This window comes from Triturus cristatus, chromosome 3_1 (assembly GCF_964204655.1).
Source record: "Triturus cristatus chromosome 3_1, aTriCri1.1, whole genome shotgun sequence".
NCBI lineage: Eukaryota > Metazoa > Chordata > Amphibia > Caudata > Salamandridae > Triturus > Triturus cristatus.
The window spans coordinates 489,884,209-489,903,183 of NC_140583.1; the positions used below are offsets into that span (position 1 = coordinate 489,884,209).

Below are 18,975 nucleotides of genomic sequence, written 5' to 3' on the forward strand. Positions count from 1 at the left end.
GTTTTAGTGGAGGGACGCCTGGCTGCCAAGATTACATTACCGACTTCAAAGTCAAAAGCTGTCAACTGTCACTGCTCAATCCCCACGCAAGGAGGTGGAGGCTGGACAGGTTCGGGCAGAGGACCCTCCCCTGCAGCTCCGACAGAAGATCCTTCTGAAGAGACAGTCTGATTGGAGGATCGATGGCCATGCTCAAGAGGTCTGGGTACCAGAGTCTTCGTCCCCAGTCCGGAGCAACAAGAATGACTTGGGCCCGATCACGCTTGATCTTCTTCAGCACTCTGGGTAGAAGTGGTACAAGTGGAAAGGCGTAAAGGAGTCCGCAGTTCCACTTGAGATGAAAAGCACCACAGACTGAGTGCCGCCTTGGAAATTCCAACACAGAGAACTGCTGACATTGTTCGTTCTCTTCGGTGGCGAACAGATCTAACCAAGGCTCTCCCCAATGCAGAAAGAGACCTTGCACCACCTCCGAGTGAAGGCACCATTCGTGATCCACCAGGCACCGGCAGCTGAGTTCGTCCGACCTGGCGTTCAGAGAACCTGCCCGGTGTTAAACCACCAGGTACATACTCTAATGTTCCAGCGATGTCCAGGGATGAAGAGCCTCTTTACAAAGTGTCTAAGAGCAACCCTGCCTGCTTGTTGCAGTACTACATGGCGGTGGTGTTGTCAGTGAACACCTGCACCACCTGCCCTTTGAGAGACGGAAGGAATGCCTCCAGGGCCAGACAAATCGCCCAGAGCTCCAGCAGGTTGATATGGAACCCAGACTCTGTCGGAGACCAGACGCCTCTGATCTCTGCCTCTCCCAGATGGCTGCCCCATCCCAGGAGTGACGCCACTGTGAAGTCTCTGTGACATTTTGGTCTCAGAAACGAGTAATATATAAGGAGTCACACAAAACTCCTTGTTGTTTCATCTACAAAGCTTTAAACTAACTGTTGACAAGACCAAAGGGCTGTGCTAGTGGGAACTCTAGGAGGCCCATACATGTGCTTCCATAACATTATTGTCATATGTGAAGGCCTCCGCCTGCTTCCAGAAACTTGATTCATTACTTGAAATAAAAAAGCAGAAAAAATGTAGGTACACCCTTTTCAACCTTTGTATTAGGCATTTTAGCCACCTCTCTTCTAAAAGAGATTCATAAATATATGATTGAATTTCGAAATTCCCAAGGCAGCTTGCCAGTTTCTCTTCTGAAGGAAACATGTTCTTGGAGGGCAACTACTAAAACAACAGATGTAATATTGGATATAGAGGAGAGGGGTGATGCATATCTATGGTAACTAAACGTGTGCATCTTAGTAAGAAGAGGCCATAAGACACCCTAATTGTATGTTTTGTTATGGTGAAGTGCAAGGTAGGAGCATGCTAAGATTGGCCTTCAGGTATGAAAGCTAGATTCCATTAGCGCTGTAGGGAAAGGTGACTTTTGGTTCCAGAGAACAAACAGTAATGCAGAGTACTAGATCCATGCCTGATTGCCACAATGTAAGACCTTATCTCCGGAATGTGGATTTTGGGCCTAAAGGAGCTGTGGTCCCATCCATGTAGCTAGGTTGATAGGTCAACCTGCATGCAGATATCCATCAGATATCCACCAATAAGTTGCTGATACCAGTTTCCATATTAGCAACTGTTTCAGTTAACAAGGTATTTAGAATATAATACCATCTTATTTCCTATTTAAGAACAGCTCAACAAACGGTTTCTTTGTGCATGAATTAGGCTAGCAAGGGGGCGTGGCCACGGAGCGTATGAGGGAAGACGTGTGAGCTACGAGCTCCGCGCCGGCCCCGACAATTATCATGGATCGGGACACCGAATGGAAGCCCTGAGCACCTGGAAGGGCAGCGGCGAAGGGCTGGTGGCCCCCGCGGCGGACTTGGGGATCTTGCTCAGATGCCCGAGGAATCGCCGATACGGGCTGGATGCCTGCCGGTTGCCTAAGATGCGGCGCTGCAGAGCAGCATCGAGAGTGCTGACTGGACTCGTGAAGGGAAGAGGGAGCTGACCGCCGGTGACTCGAACTAAGCGCTGCCACCACAGAGTTGTCTGGGGGGCGCTGAGGTCCAGAGACCGTCTTCGGCTGGGGATTTGCGGAGCTGGTCTGGCCGAGAGCGGGGAAATCAAGATGGCGGAGATGGCGCAGCCGCGAGCCGAACAGCGGAGCGGACACACGGCCTGAAGAGAAGTCAGGCGAGGCTGCGGGGGGTGTCGGGCCCCATCCCCGGACACCTGGACTGGCGCCGCCGCAGAGGTGAAGGTTGATGACCCCTGGGGACCTGGGACGGCCCTTTGTCCTCAAAGTGCTGGGACACCTGCAATACGACTGAGGACAGGGGCCAGAGGGGCGGTTGCTACAGGGAGCCGATCACGGCATAGACTCTGGGACAGAAGCGAAGGCGGTGTAGCTGGACCGACTGCTGTACGGAGGGACCTGCTGGGCGGCCGCCATCTTGGGAGCTTGACGAGCTGGAGGAGGAAGCCGGGAGAGCGTGAATGCCCGTGGCCCCCCTGAGGACCAAGTAGCCTGCATGACTTTGGGCAGGGGTGTGTTGACAAGAGGCACCCGATGATCAGGGCAAGTGAGCGGATGCTGGCCAAGGCCATGAGAAGCAGCGGCGCCGGAGGGTGCTGCGGGCTGGAAGAGAATACCAGCGCGTTGCGACTGAGGGAGCCGGAACTGCAGCAGTGGTACGGGATTTGGCCCCACTGACTGACCCAATATTGTGCTGCAGTTGAGGTTGAGCAGGGGCCGAGCTGTTGTGTGGCGCAGAGGACTATCATCTTGAGCTCTTGAGGTGGCGGAGCCATTGCCAGGCAGGGCGGACGGGCAGACACGGCCGGGCGGGACTGTGGCCCTGAAGGTGAAGGAACTGTGGCCGGCCCGGGCTAGGAACCCCGATGAGGCAGTGCTGAATACCTCACCAGCGATAACAGAACGATTGCGGAGTCGGCACACCGCTCCAGTGGTGACCGGGAACGATAGAAGGTTGCATCCGTGAAGCGGGAGGCTGCTTGAGGAGGTTAATGAGCGAAGACACCAGGGACAGCTCGCTTGCCTGGGGTGTAAGTAAGCCACTGGGGGCCGCCACGAGTGAGGTGGACCATTGGAGGAGATCTTACCTGGAAGCCGGGTCCTCCAAGGCGAACAATTATGGGGAAGCCCAAAGGGAAACAGGCAGGTGCGCCCTCGGAGCAGGAAGAAGACGCAGTTACCCCGAGCACGCAGGAAGGGCTTCCGCTTCGATCGGAAGGGATGCTCCAGCAACAAGTGGATCAAATCCTCAAGGCAATCACAGACACCAGGGAGGCCCTACAACTGGACATCGCACATGTTACGCAGGGTCTTTGATTGCTCCGTGCCGATCATGCCAAATTGGCAGACAGGGTGAAGCAGACAGAGGGCGCCCTGGCAACTTTGGAATCTGCCCAAAAGATGATGGCCGTCCAGATGACGGAATTTCAACATCGACTGCAAACCCTGGAGCGGAGGGCAGAAGATGCCGAAGGGATGAATCGAAGAAACAATATCCGGGTAGTGAGGCTGCTGGAGGGAGTGGAAGGGGCCAATATGATGGACTACCTGGAAGACTGGCTGAGAAAGGAAGTCGCTCTGGAAGGCTTGACATCTTTCTTCACCCTGGAAAGGGCCCATCGGGTGCCGGCCCGGCCGCTGATCCCTGGCATGCCGCCCGACAGGTGGTGGCCAGGCTGCTCCATTACAAGGACAGAAACCTCCTGCTACACAAGGCTCGAACCGCGGGCTCGTATACAGTGGGCAACAGTAAGGGGACTCTATTCCCGGATTAAACACTCAAGGTGCAGCACCGCAGGGCCTCGTTTGTGGCTGTCAAAAGAGCACTTAGGGATGAGGGCCTGCAATACTCCTTGATGTTTCCGGCAAGCCTAAAGATCACTATGGATGGAAAGACGTTCTTCCACAGCAGCCCTGAGGAAGCTTGGGATTGGCTGGAGTTATATAAAGCGGGTACTGGAGAAGCGGGGCGCGGCACGAGTGCTCCCACGGAGGATCCATGGCCGCGCAGGTCGCGGCGCATCTGGCGCTGCCGCCCTGCGGCTCAGAAGCCTACGGTGTCACAGACAGAGAAGGAACGCACTGCTGCATTTCAAGCTGTGACGGCCATCTCCAGTGAGGACAGACAGGCGTCCCTGGAGGAGACGGAATCGGAAAAGGGTTTTCTGGGAACGGATGATGAACAGTCGGAAGCAGGAAGTGTGCAACTGCCACACGTGATGGCTGGAACTGCGGATGAGACTGTGGATGGATAACAATGCGGTTTGCTGTGCATGGGCTGAAGGCTGGGAGGAGAGATGGTCTCGGCCCAGGGGTGCTTCCCCTAGACTTAGTAGATTACTGATTGACTACTGGTAGGTGGAGGGGTTGGCAAGGCTGGCTGAGTACACAATCCGGTGATCCCGCTACACTGTAGCCTCGATTGGGGCAGGTTGGCTCTCATGGGGGCTGAGCGCAGGTGAATGGCAGGCTGGGGGATCATCCCTCTGAAGCTTCGGGCACACTCCCTTAATTCTGAGTGGGTGTAGCTCCTTGGGGTTCTTACCGAAGGAGCAGTTTGCGTATCAGTTTGGATGGGTACTAGTGTTGTAGCACCTATTCTGGGGTGGCATAGTTGGGGCAGTTTTTGGGGTTTCTTTGGGGTAGATAGAACCACCGGTGTGTTCCTCTGCGGGGAATGTAAGCTTGGGAGGTCTTGGTCACATGATGGGAACGTTACATGATTTGAAATGTGTTACCTGGAATGTGAGGGGGCTTCACACAATGCAGCGGCGACACAAGGTGCATGCCTACTTGGTTCGACGGGGGGTACACACAGCCTTTCTCCAAGAAACACATATTAATCGGCCTGAGGGGTTAGCACTGAAACGTAGATGGAGGGGGCAGTTATTTTATATGAACTATTCCGCTTTTGCCAGGGGGGCTTTGATATGGGTCAGAGCGGGTGTTCCTTTTCAGCCGACGCACAATTAGTGGACCAGAGGGAAGATATGTAGTGGTGTTGGGGCGCCTCAGTGGGGTGGAAGTGACGCTATGTAGCATATACGCCCCCAATGTCGACCAGATCCCCTTCTTTGATCGTCTGTCAGGGAGCTTAGCACCGTATCTGACTAGCTCAATAATAATGGGAGGAGACTTTAATTCCATTTTGGATGTAGAGAAAGACAGGTCTCACCCTCCGCTTCCTGGCGCCCCAGTTCATAAGCTCTCCAAGGCGAGAAGCGCAAGGCAGCATAACTGGGGGTTGGTGGATACGTGGCGTGTGCATAATTTAGAGGAGCGAGATTATTCCTACTATTCTGTCCTCCATGATCTGCACGTGCGGCTTGATGCGATGTGGTGTACCCCAGAAGTCCATGCCAAGGTCATTTACAGTGAGTATTTGACTAGGACGATATCAGATCACAACCCGTTATTGGTGGGCTTAAGGTGGGTCCGAGAGAGGGCAGTGATTCCGATATGGCGGCTCCGACCGGAAGCACTGGAGAACCCGGTCTTCTGCGACAACCTGAGGGCTGGTGTTAGTCAGTACTTTGATGAGAACGAGGGGACAGCGACGTCAGCAGCAGTTGAATGGGACCCTTTTAAAGTAGTAGTCCGGGGTTTCTGTATAGGTAAAATGGCAAGGGTAAGGACAACACTATTGGCAGATTTATAAACGACAGAGAGCCGACTGCGAGGAGCAGAGAGAGCCCGCCCTGGGGATCCAGGAGCCCAAAGTGAGGTCTTGGAGGCTAGAGAAGCGGTGCAGGTGAAAAGACTCCGCTCCTTTGACCACAGCTCCTACAGAGCGAGGGTGCACGCCGAGGGAGACAAGTCAGATGCCCTGTTAGCGTGGTTGGCTAACCCGAACCCCCGGGGGGAATCAATACTGGGATTGATAGCCCCGACAGGAGACATGGTATACACGCAAAAGGGGATAAATAGCTTATTTAGGGACTATTATACTGAGCTCTACGGCAGTAAACTGGGACAGGGTGCAGACGACATAGGGGAGTTCCTCGTGGACCTAGCCTTGCCGGGCCTGGAGAAAGAGCAGGAAGATTTGTTAGGGCGTGAGATCACGCTCGGGGAAATTAGGAGCGCAATCAAACATTTGGCACGTAATAAAACGCCTGGGGTGGATGGACTACCAATAGAATTCTATTCCAAGTATGTGGATAGTTTAGCCCCGCGCCTACAAGCGGTGTATCAGGAGGCACGGAAAGTAGGGCAACTACCAGTGACCACTCGTGAGGCTATTATTGTTCGCCTCCTGAAACCGGGGAGAGAACTGTCCAACATGAAAGCATATCGCCCTCTCTCAATGCTAACTACTGACTACAAAATTTTGAGGAGGACCTTGGCGTCTCGGCTCCTCCCGTACATCACGCAGCTAGTCCATAAGGACCAGGCGGGTTTCATCCCCAAACAGAACACGTCTACTAACGTGCGGCGCCTATTCCGAATTTTGGGAGAGGACCACGGTTTATCACCTACCGCAATGGTTCTCTCAGTCGATATTGAAAAGGCTTTTGATAGTCTGGAATGGCCGTTTCTATTTCAGGTAATGCGAGTGATGGGTTTGGGAGAGGAATTCATGGGGTGGACCAAGATTCTATATAGTTCAGCAACGGCCCGAGTGCGGACAGGGGCGGTGATATCCACGAGTTGTTTGCATTGGAGACTGCAAAGGCATGGGAGGCTCTGGTCACGCTGCTGATGTTGCCTGAACCGGAATCGGATGATGAATCTCTGGATACACAGCTGGGTACTCCCCGAGCTATCAGTGTATAATGGGGTTTCCGTAAACCCGGGGGACATGGAAGCAGACTTATGACTGACCTAGGCCAGGCTATCAACTTGGAGAGATTAAGGGCACAACATAAACCCAGAAAATTACTAAAGTGGATAGATTATCGTTTATATTACTTGAGAACAAACCGGTGGCATGGGCTAATGAGGGCACAGGGAGAGGTGGTCAATAATACGAGGAGTGCATCACTTGATTAGCACAATGATGAATAGTACCATGGTGAGAATGCAAATTGAAGACAGGGTATTAGTTCTTAGGGTGTGTAAATATGTCCAGATGACTGCTACGCCCCAGGATTTATGTCTCAGAAAATGCGCTCCTTGATAATAATGTGCTCTGTTCATATATGTTTTGTTTGTTATGAAAATTCAATACAAATATATATTTTTTTAAAATGAATTAGGCTAGCAACCAATTTAGGAAAGACAAGAATTTATTGGCAGTAACTGCGCCTTTGGATGGATAATGACCATTGCCAAGATGGAAGAAACTAGGCAGTCAGGTACATGCAAGAGGATGTCTGTATGGTAACAGCTCATGCCATCCATGGAGCAAATGTATTGAGTTTGGCAGACAAATATAAAAAGTACGCTATTTGCAGGTTAATGGCAGACTGCCAGTCGACTATTGCCTGGATACTATGATCTGCAGCAGAATGAACCTATTCTACCCACTGGTAAACTGCTAGGACAGTAAGAAGTCTGATGACACATTGTCCAAAATAAATAATAAAAAGTAAATTATCTTATGTTTCTCTGTGTCAGGGAAAAGCTTAATGGAACCAAGCTAAAACTTTGCAAACTCTCTCAAAAGCAAAGTTGTGTACAGTTGTTTTACTTTGCTGGGGACAGGTTAGGAAAGAGGAATGCTCTTCTGTCTGATATCAAAATCTCCTAAGGCTAAAGGAAATTGTGTTCTTTGACAGTTAGTAGCTAGTGAGGTCCAGGAGCTTTGCGCAAAGAGTAGGTTCACTGATCAATAAAAATGAAAGAGCCACTATATGCTGTAGAATATCCCCTTGCCTCCAAACTCACAAGTGATGTTAAGCTAAATAATGCTACATGTTTACGTTTATGGCTACATTTGTGGTTGAGAAGTTACAGACCCCAAGTTGGGTGGTAACTGATTAGCAAAGACCATCTTCCCCTTTGTGAACTATGTCAGCAGATATGTGGTAGCAGCCACTGCCTGCCTCCCCTGATGTTTTCCAGAACAAGTTATTTTAGTGAATCACTGGTCCCTTTATGGTCACAGGCTGCTTTAAAAAGAAAAAAAATGGTTCCCATTTGGGAATTGTAGGAAGCTGGGTTTCTGTTGCAGTAACTTACCCCCCACCCCCATTTGTGCCAGATTTCTGATGCACTTTGACTTGATGTGCCCCGGGTCCCTGCCAATCAGGTTCCCAGGGTCTGTGTTCTTTCCCAAAACGGAACCTGTGTACCCCCAATTGACACCTCTCAGGCCACGTGTAAGTCCATTGTAAGAGGTACCATGGGTGCCAAGGGCAGTGTGACCAGGGAATGCCTCTCAGGGCAGCAGCACATATTGTGCCACCCTTAGGGGTCCTGTACCGTAGCACACACACACACACTGCCATTGCAGGCTGCATGTTTTAGTGCAGAGAAAAGTGACGAGTCGACATGGCATATATCCCTGCGTGCCATGCCTACAACTCACTATCTATGGCATAGGTCAGCCACCCCTCTAGATGGGTGCACTATGCCACTGGTGAGGGTACAGGTGCATGAGCCCTGTAACCCTACAGTGTCTAAGTCCATTCTTAGACATTGTAAGTGCAGTAAAACCATATAGAGTATATAGTCTGGGAGTTTGTTGTTACGAACTGCACAACATTATAATGGCTTTACTGAATTCTGGGAAGCTTGGTATCAAACTTCTCAGTATGTTAAACCCACACTGATGCCAGTGTGCGATGTATTATACAATGCACTCAGAGGGCATCTTAGAGATGCCCCCTAAAAAACGAGACAGCCTCTGGTGGGTTCCCTGACTGGTACACACCAGCCTGCCACCACAAGACATGCTCCTGGACCCCTGGGGTGGGGAGCCTTCGCTCCCTGAGCCCAGAAGCAAAGCCTTTCCTGGGCAGAGGTGGTCACACCTCCCCCAGGCCAGGAAGAGCCATCTGTGGCAGGGGAGCTTCAAAGGCCTTGCCGCCTTTGTAACGCAACTCCCAGCCTCTCTTGCTATCGGAATGGACACAACAAGGGTCCACCCTAAGGTCAGTAACCCATTAGCTACTGACCTCAAGACCCCTGTGACGGGGCGGGTGATATTCCCGTGTCACAAGAGTCTTCATCGAACTGGTGGTCAACAGACGCTTCTTTGCCCCCTTGTATCCCCTTACAGCAGCCGGATGTTCCCTTCCTAAAGGACGAGTGGTACTCGTATGACCCGCAAGACTGGGCTCCAGAAGCAGGACGCGGTTCCTTTAACGCAGCTTTCCAGCAGGACGAAACCCGTCCCCTGCGCGACGTCACATTTGTGGGGCATTCAAAAATCGGAGAATCCCGGAAGGAGACAGACGGCGTTTCCCTGGAGGAGAGAGGAGAACCGGAGTGGAGAAGGAAGGTGAAACCTGAGACCCGGACGGAGGAAGAGAACGACGCGCACGAAGGGAGAACTCCCGGAGAAACTCCCGACGAGCCAGGAGGCCACCGATTCCTCGAGACGCCCTGCCACGTTCCCAGGGGAGGAGCGTGGCTTAAACAGGTACGGGGCAGAGTAGCGGGCTGGGTGGGAAGAAGGAAGCCCCGTCTGTGTAAGAGCACGTACCCGCATCAGCGTAACTCCCGCTTGTGAATATCGTAAACCCCTAAACCCCACTTTATTTTTCACCGAGCACTGGAGCACAGTCTCTTACGGAAGTAGTAGAAACACCAGAGCACTCGATTTCCCTCACTCCCGGCCCCTTCAAATACAGCATAGTACGACCGTCCTAACCCTTGGTTCTCTTTCTTTTTTTTGGTGTTTATCTCGTCTGGTTCACTGGTCTTTGGATCCTGGACACCGTCGAGATCCTGAGGACACGACGAACTTAAATCCAGCCGATTGAACACAAACTGTTTCACTCTGGAGTCCCCGAGACGGAGCAAGCCGGACTTTTCCTCCTTTACTAGCTTCCGACTGACAGCTCGTCAAAAGAAAGTGTTCTAAAAAATAAAGCCCTCGGTACGCCACTCTAGTCTGGTTTCCGACTCTGTCACTGCTACACCACCACAACCCCTAAAATACCCCCTAAATACAGTATTTAGGGGGCAGCCATGAACCAGAGAGATTCCCGCAACCTTATAAAAGAAGGACGATAGAAGACGCCCAGCAGAGGAGACTGAAGAAAAGAACTGACTTGGCCCCAGCCCTACCGGCCCGTCTGCAGTTTCCAGACATCCTGCATCAAAAGTCGCCTTGTCCTGCAGCCAGTGACCTCCAGAACCCCTGAAAGGACTGACTGCCTTCAACAAAGACCGGATCTCCTGTGAACAGCAGCTCTCTTCGAAACAAACTCCCAAGACAAATTCTGAGCCTGCTGCGGACAAAGTAAACCGACGCCTGGAACCACCACTGCACCCAACGTCTACCGCCCGAATCTGGGTGGCCCACCGGTTCCAGCGAGGTCGATCAGTGCTCCAGAGTCCAAATTCCACCGTGGGTTGACCCCTCCAGGACTCCCCGACGTGGCCTGCAGACTTTGCACGGAGGCCCTCCCCAACCACGAGTGGCCCAGTAAGGTGAAATCCGACCTCAAAACACGCCTGTATCCAGCCGCCCTGCAGCCTGAAGAGAACCTGAGGTGCACCTACGTCCCTGAGCCCTCCAATTTACCTGCCCAGTTGTTGGTTCCTCCCAGAAGTCTTCCTGGACCGAGCTTGCAGTCAAAATCCACAACCGACAACTCCCACTAAAAACAACAGGGGACCCAAAGCCAAAACAGCACCCTGCACCCGGCCGCTCCTGTGGCGCTGTGGGTGAACCTTGTGTGCTAAACTGAATCCCACTTTTCCCTGAGCTTAAGTGCAGGAGCTTTGATCCCACAACCTTGTGGCCCTCTCATGAACTGCCACCAACCGGAAGCTGCCTATACCCCACTGAATAACACTGAGCCTCAGCACTCTGCACCGGGCCGCCGGGGGTGCTTTGAGAGTGCATCCTTGACCCTGGGGGAACCCTGGTTCTAACTCCAGAAACCCAACTCCCACAACCAAGTACTTACCTGTAAACCGATAACTCCATTTCCTCCCACAGGATTTCACTGACTGCTTTTCTTTGAAAATGAGTTGGGTTGTAGGAAATCTTGGAAAACTGCAAATGTACAAAAATTAAATTACTTACCTTTTCTCTAGGAAATGTCCCAGTGTGATATCTAGGCATATCACACTGAATAGAAAACGTAACTTAAAAAGTAATCTGCAAAGTAATGTACAAAGTAGCGACAATAGTAACTTCAAAGTAATTTTGACTGTTGACTTACCTGTAAACAAACCAACTGCATTCCAATTGTATTGAACTGCATTATACCTGCAAAAGTATTATTTCACTTACCTGCACCAGGCCTGGCTTAGTTCTAGAAATAAAATAACAAAATAATATTTTTATACACACAAATTGGTCGGAGTTCAGTCTTTGAGGGTGTGACATAATTTCTTGCCTGAGTGTGTACAATAAATGCTTAGCACTACCCTCTGATAAAGCCTTACTGCTTACCCAAACTACCACAAATAGAGTAATGTGCTATCTATTTTTACCTCTGCCTACTTTTGGGGTTCCACTAGAGCCTGTGCACACTATACCTCCAACACTTTATTTCACAGTTAAAATCAAATGCATAAAAAGTACAATCACGGAATAACAAACATTTCAATAAATTAACATAAAAAACATACATTCTTAAAATCTTTTCCATAAAATCCTGATAGAGGCATATTTCGTCTAGATAATTCATTTATATTATTGCACCATGAGATCTAATTTTCCTAAGCTTATTATACACAGATTAAAATTTAGTCACAAGTTCGCTAAACTATGAATTTATAAAGTTGCGCATAAAAATGAGCCCGTCGCAAAGCATACATACGGTGTCTCCAGTTCTAACGTAACAGTCAATGCGCTGATGTAATTACGCAAGCAAAATTTCTGCAATTGTGGAATAATAAATATCGATGACCATGCCCACCATAACCAAAAGGAGGAGTCACCTATCTCGTGACTAGGAAGACTTCTTCAAAGAAAACCAAAGTGCAAACATCCGGGCCCAACACTAGATGGCGATCTATGGATAAGCATGTTATCTAGAGGCTCACATGCCTCGAACATTGCATTCCCATTTACAAACCAGTCAGTGCGCAAATAGCACACCCCAGATTGAGAATGGGAATAGTACAGCAGGCCACTAAATCCTTAAAACTTGCATAACTCTTTGGAAAGAAAGATGTTACATATGTTTACATTTCTGAACAAAATCTGGATGTGTATGACCACAAGAGGTTTAGCACTTCGCCATGTAATTTAAATTGTGATGTTTATTGATCCAAAGGGGATTCAACACAATGACAGATCCAGTCAACAAGGACAGCTGGGTGTGATTAGATGAACATCATCAAAATTAATATAAATAAATATGCAGAGGCCACACCAGACAAAGTGAAGTGTCACAATTAAAGTTTTCTTGTGTGTTACAAATCAAATGTTACATGGAATTGTACTATTGTTGGCAGATTATTGGAGGACAGCCTTGATCCTCAACAGTTGCACCTGCTTAAGAGATGTAGTTCAGTGAACAACTGCCTTAAAGAACCAATGACCAGTGTTCAACTCCCCCAAATTAGGTGAATAATTCACAGAACAACTTAATCAAAGAGTCTGCCTGCCGTTCTCAAAGAGCCACCAAGCAGGATGACTCTCCATGTTATTTAGTTGTTAATGACTATATGCCCGTTAGAGTAGGGAGAACTGGAGCTGCGGTCCATGATGAAGGCCAAAGTACTCAGAGGCATCATAATGGGGGTAATCTGTGCAAAGAACTACACTAGTATCTCAATTAGCATGTATGTTACTGGAGGAAACATGAATCTATAATAGGAGGATAACAGAGTAACACCATTTCAACATGAACGTTATTCTTAAAAGTAAAGGAATAAAATGGCAAAAAGGTGAACATATGGAAGAACAAAATGAGAAGAGGAACTGTGTATGAATCAGTGACTGTGGCTCCTCATCCTAAATCCTAAAAGCAAGACAATATTCATAAAGGATATGAACCCACCCAGATGAAGGGATCTGGCAATTGTCAATACTGTGGAGAGACAAAGTTTACAGGCAGAAGTGAAGCGCACTGACAAACATTTTTAGAGGATGCTCGATGTTTTTATGTATAAAGCAGACTAGGATATTTTGGAAATGCTATGCGAGTCTACACATGAAAGGGATCAGCAGCCTGTAAGGAACTATTCTTCTACTCCCAGGCAGATTTCTAAGCTTCACAAAGACACACTAATTCTCTACAAAGTATGCAAACTGCTGTGTAATTACACATTTTATTTCCCTTTGGAAAACAATAGTGGCTACATAAGCTTAAAATCCAGGAAGGAAAGAATGACAACCCCTTTGCAGTGCCAAGGAATGCCTTAAGTGGACAGCTCCAGTTGCCAATGTGGCTAAACAGGAAAAAAGTGCGTAGAAAAAAAGAAGAAAGGGAAAGCTTGTACAATTGCTGTATATCTTGCTGTCCACTGTGCCAAAGAAGCAAGAATAAGAACATGAGGAGGATTAGCTGAATGACGTTAAACATATTTCTATTAGGACATGAATATGACTCTACTGATTTTGTAGCTACTTTTATCCCACTCTAAAGGCAAAATATAGGAAAAGTATGTGCATTCAATTCATTAGAAGCACAAAATGACAAGGAAAATCATAAAGAATTTCGGTTCTTGGCTACTGGACTTCACTCAAAAAAGATTTCAAATACCCTTCAAAACTAGACAAGCCCCACTGTATGATGTTTTGTATCTTAAATAGGTCAGACAAGGTAGAGTTGGTTATTCACATAAAATCACTGCTTAGATAAAATAGTAGTGATGCTTTTATTTAGGAAGAACAGTCTTGTGTCAATTTTGTCGTGGGAAACAAATCTAAGGAAATAACCTCTAAGAATAACCATTTGTAAGTATATTGCAACTTTTTACTCAGTCTTTCAGCTGTGTCCTTTGGAGCAAAGAAACAAAGATAATGGACGCACGAGGTATAGAAGTTGGGAATGGAGAAGATGCAGTGAAAAGATAAGGCCAGAGAAAAGACCTGGATAGCTAAAAATAAAACAAAGAGAAACCTGTCGCCATGATGCCAGGTTAGTGATTGACATGGCCCGGGGCTGCAGAGAGATGGAACTTGGGGAGTGATGAGGATCCCCGGATCTTCGACGACGCCGGCCCCTGAGGGGCATGAACTCGATATTCCCTGTACACTGGACGTTCATCACCTGCAATCAGACCCGGAACAGAAAAGTACATACCTGTTACAGCCTTTTTACAATAGAGAGCTCATAATTTCGACACATCTCTATCATCAATATTCTGATCAATCTGAAACCAATGACTGCCTCAGTATCAGACATTACCAACCTCAACCTTGCGGCTGCCTCTCGTTTGATAAATTTAATCTACCACAATTGTGCTTTTAGATTTGGAAGATGTCCAACTAATCCCTTTTCTCAAAAGCGTAACGCCCTCTTACAAGGACTCTGCATAACCTCCATCCCCCCCATTACACAAAGGATTAAAAAATACATCTATTCACTAGGTTTTCTAGGTAGGTTCACCAGTTCTTCAAGTCACAGCCCAATTCATTGATATCATAACCATCACTGTGTGAGTCCAGCCATAGCTTTAAGAGACTAACTGCCCTTTAGAGTTTGGTACAGAAGCATAATATTGGCATGAGTGCTACCTCTCAAAATGGTGCACGAAAACAATTAGAGTGTGCAAGATAGCAACCACCAAATTTCATGAAAGCTGTGCTACATAAATTACAAACCTCTGAAGTTGGCCAGTTACGATACTCACCGGCACCGCAAAACACCCCAAATCAATACTTATTTTCAGTACGAATTTGCACACAGGCACATTTTGATTTTCATTGTTATCTTACTGGGCTAACTCTCAGGAGTTTCAAGTTATTTTTATACGTATAACAAATGTGATGTTACGTAATGTCTTTTTACAGTGAATATCAACAGTTTAACTGTGATAGAATTATGGAACTCAACTTAATTTGCCTTTTTGCTTTTTAATTAACCCACCTTAATCCTGATTTAAAAAATTATTATTTACGGATTCTCAAAATATCTGATCACAATGTATGGGCTCCTTAAATGTCGTATGATTTGCTTCTCAAATTGAGCCTGACTTGGTACACAACATATGACTGATGTATTTTTCAGGGAAAGATGCCATTTTTCAAAGCTTCAAGGTGGTCTTTCATTGGAGTTGAGATGCCATCACTTTGCACCCACATGGCCCTCAATTATTTTTTTTTTGGTAAGGTTTTCAAATCTGACATGAGAGTTCCAAGAAGCAAGCACTGACAGGTGCATGGAAAAGTCACATCCTCTAAGACACCAGGGGGCTTATTACGATGTCGGGTAGACAACACTGTCGAGGGTACAGGTCCGACCGACCTTTGGTCGGTGGCCCGACTGCCTAATTACGATGCTGGCCAACATTCGAAGATCCTGCAAGGAGGTTCGCGATCAGGGATATGCCTTGATGCTCCAGCCAGTTTCACAGAAGAAGTGACCAGGACCCAAGATCCCACCCTGCACTGCTTGTTGCACATGGAGTGGTCTTGACTGCGAAAACCTGAAGCAGCCTATCTTTGATGAATGGTAAGAACGCTTTCAGCACCAGACAAGTAGCCTACTACTCCAACAGGTTGATGTGGAGACAGGCCATTGACAGAGACCAGAGTCCTCTGATGTCAACACCTCCTAGATGACCTCCACATCCCAGCAATGACATATCGGTCACCACAGTCAGCTCGGTATGGTGTACAGAGAGGGGTGTGTCGCCGGTCCAATCACGGTTGAGCAGTGACCACAGCATGTCTGCAGCAGTCTACTCTGAAACCTGAATTAAATCCAACAGGTTTCCCTGGTGCTGGTTCAATGATACGTTGGGATCCACTGCAGAGCCAGCATATGCCACCTGGAATAGTCGCTGGGCAGGGTGCAGGAGGTCAAGAGACCCAGAAGCCTCAAAGCCACTCTCACTGAGATCCTGTCCTGGACTTGTGATGGAGAGAAGGCCTGAAACTGCACATTATCCAGGATGGCTCTAAAGAAAGGGAGCCTCTGTCAAGGAACAAACCCCGACAATGTCAGGAGTTTTGCCTTTGCCTGGAGTAGGTCTGAAACTGACAGCAGTAAACCTGCCTTCAACAGCCAGTCATCAAGGTAGGGAAAAACTGGAACCCATAACTTCCGAAAGGTATGCTGCAACCACTGCCATAACCTTTGTGAACACCCAAGGGGCACTAGTGAGGCCAAAGGGAAGCATGGATAATTGAGAATGCTCTAGGCACACCTTGAACCCCAAGAAGCATCTGTGAGAGTGCAGGACAAGCACATTTAAGTATAAGTCCCTCAGGTCAAAAGCCCCCCGCCAGGGCAGACATAACATGGGCCAAAGTGAGCATGTTGAATTTGTCCTTCTGCCGGAAGGAATTCAATGGGTGGAGATATAAAAAAGACAAAGGCCTCCGTCCTTTGGCATGAGGAAATAGCAAGAGTAACAGCCAGTTCGTATGTCCGATGCCTGACCCCTCTCTAATACTTCCTTTTCCAAATGCGCTTGCACTGCTCGGAGAAATATGGCTAGATGTTCCTCTGAAAGATGCCTTGAGGTGGATGGAAGCTGCGGCAGGTTGAAAAAGAATGACCAAGCATAGCCTCATCAAGCTATGTTAAAGGCCCACCTGTCTGATAATATATTTTGCCACCCTGGGCGGAAATCTCTAATCCTACCTCCACTATGGGCAAACCAAAGGGGCTTGAGGGATGATACTGAAAGGCGTGGGCCTGGAAAGTTTGCTGCCTCTGATGCCCTTGCCTGCCTGATCCCCACCTTGAACCCAAAAGAGCTTGGATGCCTTTACGGAGGCTGTGGGTCTTGACTTTGTCTGTGTGCCAAACCTCTAGTGCAGCCTCGAAAGAGGCAAAATTCTGAGGGTGCTGTCTTGCCTCGCCAGAAATGAAAGACCCAAGAAGCCCACCGTGGCCCGCCTTTCTTTGAAGTGCTCCAAAGCTGAATCTGCATTTTTGCCAAGCAAGCGAGAACCATCAAATGGCATATTCATCAAAGAGGCCTGCATGTAATGAGATAACACTTTAGATCTCACCCAGGCACGGCACCGAAGCAGTACACCAGTGCCAACTACTCTGCCTAAACAGTCCATATTGACCAGTTCAGAGCAGATTATGTATTTGGATGCATCCTGATCATCCTCGATGGTTTGAGCCAGGTTGACCTGACATTTCACAGACTCTTGGCAAGATCCTGCCCACCATGTCTCGAAAACCACAGAGTATCTACTCACCAACCAGCTGGCATTGACTGACCAAAGGGGTAGACTGGCAGAGGATATCTGTTTGCCGAATGCTTTGATTCTTTTCAACTCTCTATCTAGGGGAGTCGTTGGAAATAAATTGGGGTTGATCCTGCTGGTGGGAGCCTAAACCATCAGACTTTCTGTCACAGGGTGCTGTGTCAGGACGTCAGGGTCACCTGGCCTGTGGTGCCTGACAATCTGCCTGTTCACCAGTGGCCAGGAAAACATCTTAGACCAGGTGCCCATTAGGGCATCTGTCGGGGCTTCATTAAATGGTAATTATGGCTCAGAGGAGCTCTGTTCAGGTTGCAAAACCTCAGGTAACACATTTGTTTTGACTTCCATGGTTGGCGGCTGTAAGTCTAATATCTTCCCTGCCAGTCTCATTACCACAGCAAAGGATGCACTCCCGTCCGTTGATAGCCCAGGGTCCGTGGAAATGTCTAACTCACTCACCCCCTGAAAGTCCATGTACAGGTTGTCATCATCAAAATGTTGAGGAAAATATGCCCCGTATCTCCATTCTCATTTCCAAAGGTTGATTGACTCTGATCACATTTGGAACTTAAAACTTGAGGGAAAGGAGTGGTTCTGACTGAGTCAGATTGATCTGTGGCTGGGCATGTCTTCAGGGCGCGACCTCAGTCAGGGTCGAGATGAATTCAGCTTGGAGTTGGATAATACTGTAGGAACAGGGTTTTCCTTCAGCACCAGCAGCATCTGAGCTGCCTTCTACGCCAAGTGTAAATTTCGCTGTCAGATTCGAACTTGGTTCTGACGTCAGTATAGAACCTGAGGAGCGTTCAGGGGTACAGATAATGCAGAGAGAAGACTTGCCAGCGGCGATCCAACCAGAGGCCTCCGTGGATCCTTTGGGACCAAAAGGGCAACAGTAGAAACCAGAAGAGTGACAAAGATTTGCACAATGGCCGCTCTTAAGTCCCCATTCTGTTGCAATGTCGCTGATGGACCTGGAAACTTGGGGTGCATCAGGATAAGTTGTGGAATTGGCTTGATGGTGGGGCACAGGAAGTGAAACCGTGAGGCACCCTGATATCCTCATATTTTCTCAGGCTGAGTGGAATGACTGGGTAAAATCTGTTTTGACTTCGACTTACAGGAAGACTTGGACCACGGCAAGGACCTGTCATGGGAACAACTTCAAGGGCGTGAATAGCGCAGTGCCCTTGACTGAGTATTCGGTGATGTATAGATTCACTTCATGTTCCTGGATTGGTTTCGGATTTATAAGGGCACACTCCTCACAGGACTTGGAGTGATTTCCCAAACTCAAATACAAGAGGCACAACTCGGGGGGATCTATCACAGACATTTGTTTGCGACAGTCACTATAAGGCTTAAACCCTTAGTTTTAAGAGGGGAAATAGTTTCTGGCACAACGGAAAAAAATGATTTTTTTAAACAAAAACTTGTCAGCCAGCAAGTGAAAAATTGGGAATGTGTTCAGAATCCACAAATGAAAGCACAGAAAGAAAGGAACTAACAACGACAC

The 18,975-nt window shown here is 48.3% G+C and overlaps 1 protein-coding gene across 17 annotated transcripts in view; it reads right to left on the reverse strand.

Moving 5' to 3' along the window:
* Nucleotides 1-18,975, reverse strand: part of PPIP5K1 (diphosphoinositol pentakisphosphate kinase 1) — a 1,768,598-nt gene that overhangs the window by 335,451 nt on the left and 1,414,172 nt on the right. For 12 of the 17 annotated variants that reach the window (XM_085644343.1, XM_085644335.1, XM_085644327.1 and 9 more), the window contains one exon: nucleotides 14,188-14,337. The exons of the other annotated variants lie outside the window; for them this stretch is intronic. In XM_085644343.1, the coding sequence (XP_085500469.1) occupies nucleotides 14,188-14,337 (150 nt within the window). The remainder of the gene's footprint in view (nucleotides 1-14,187; nucleotides 14,338-18,975) is intronic. 17 annotated transcript variants of the gene reach the window in all.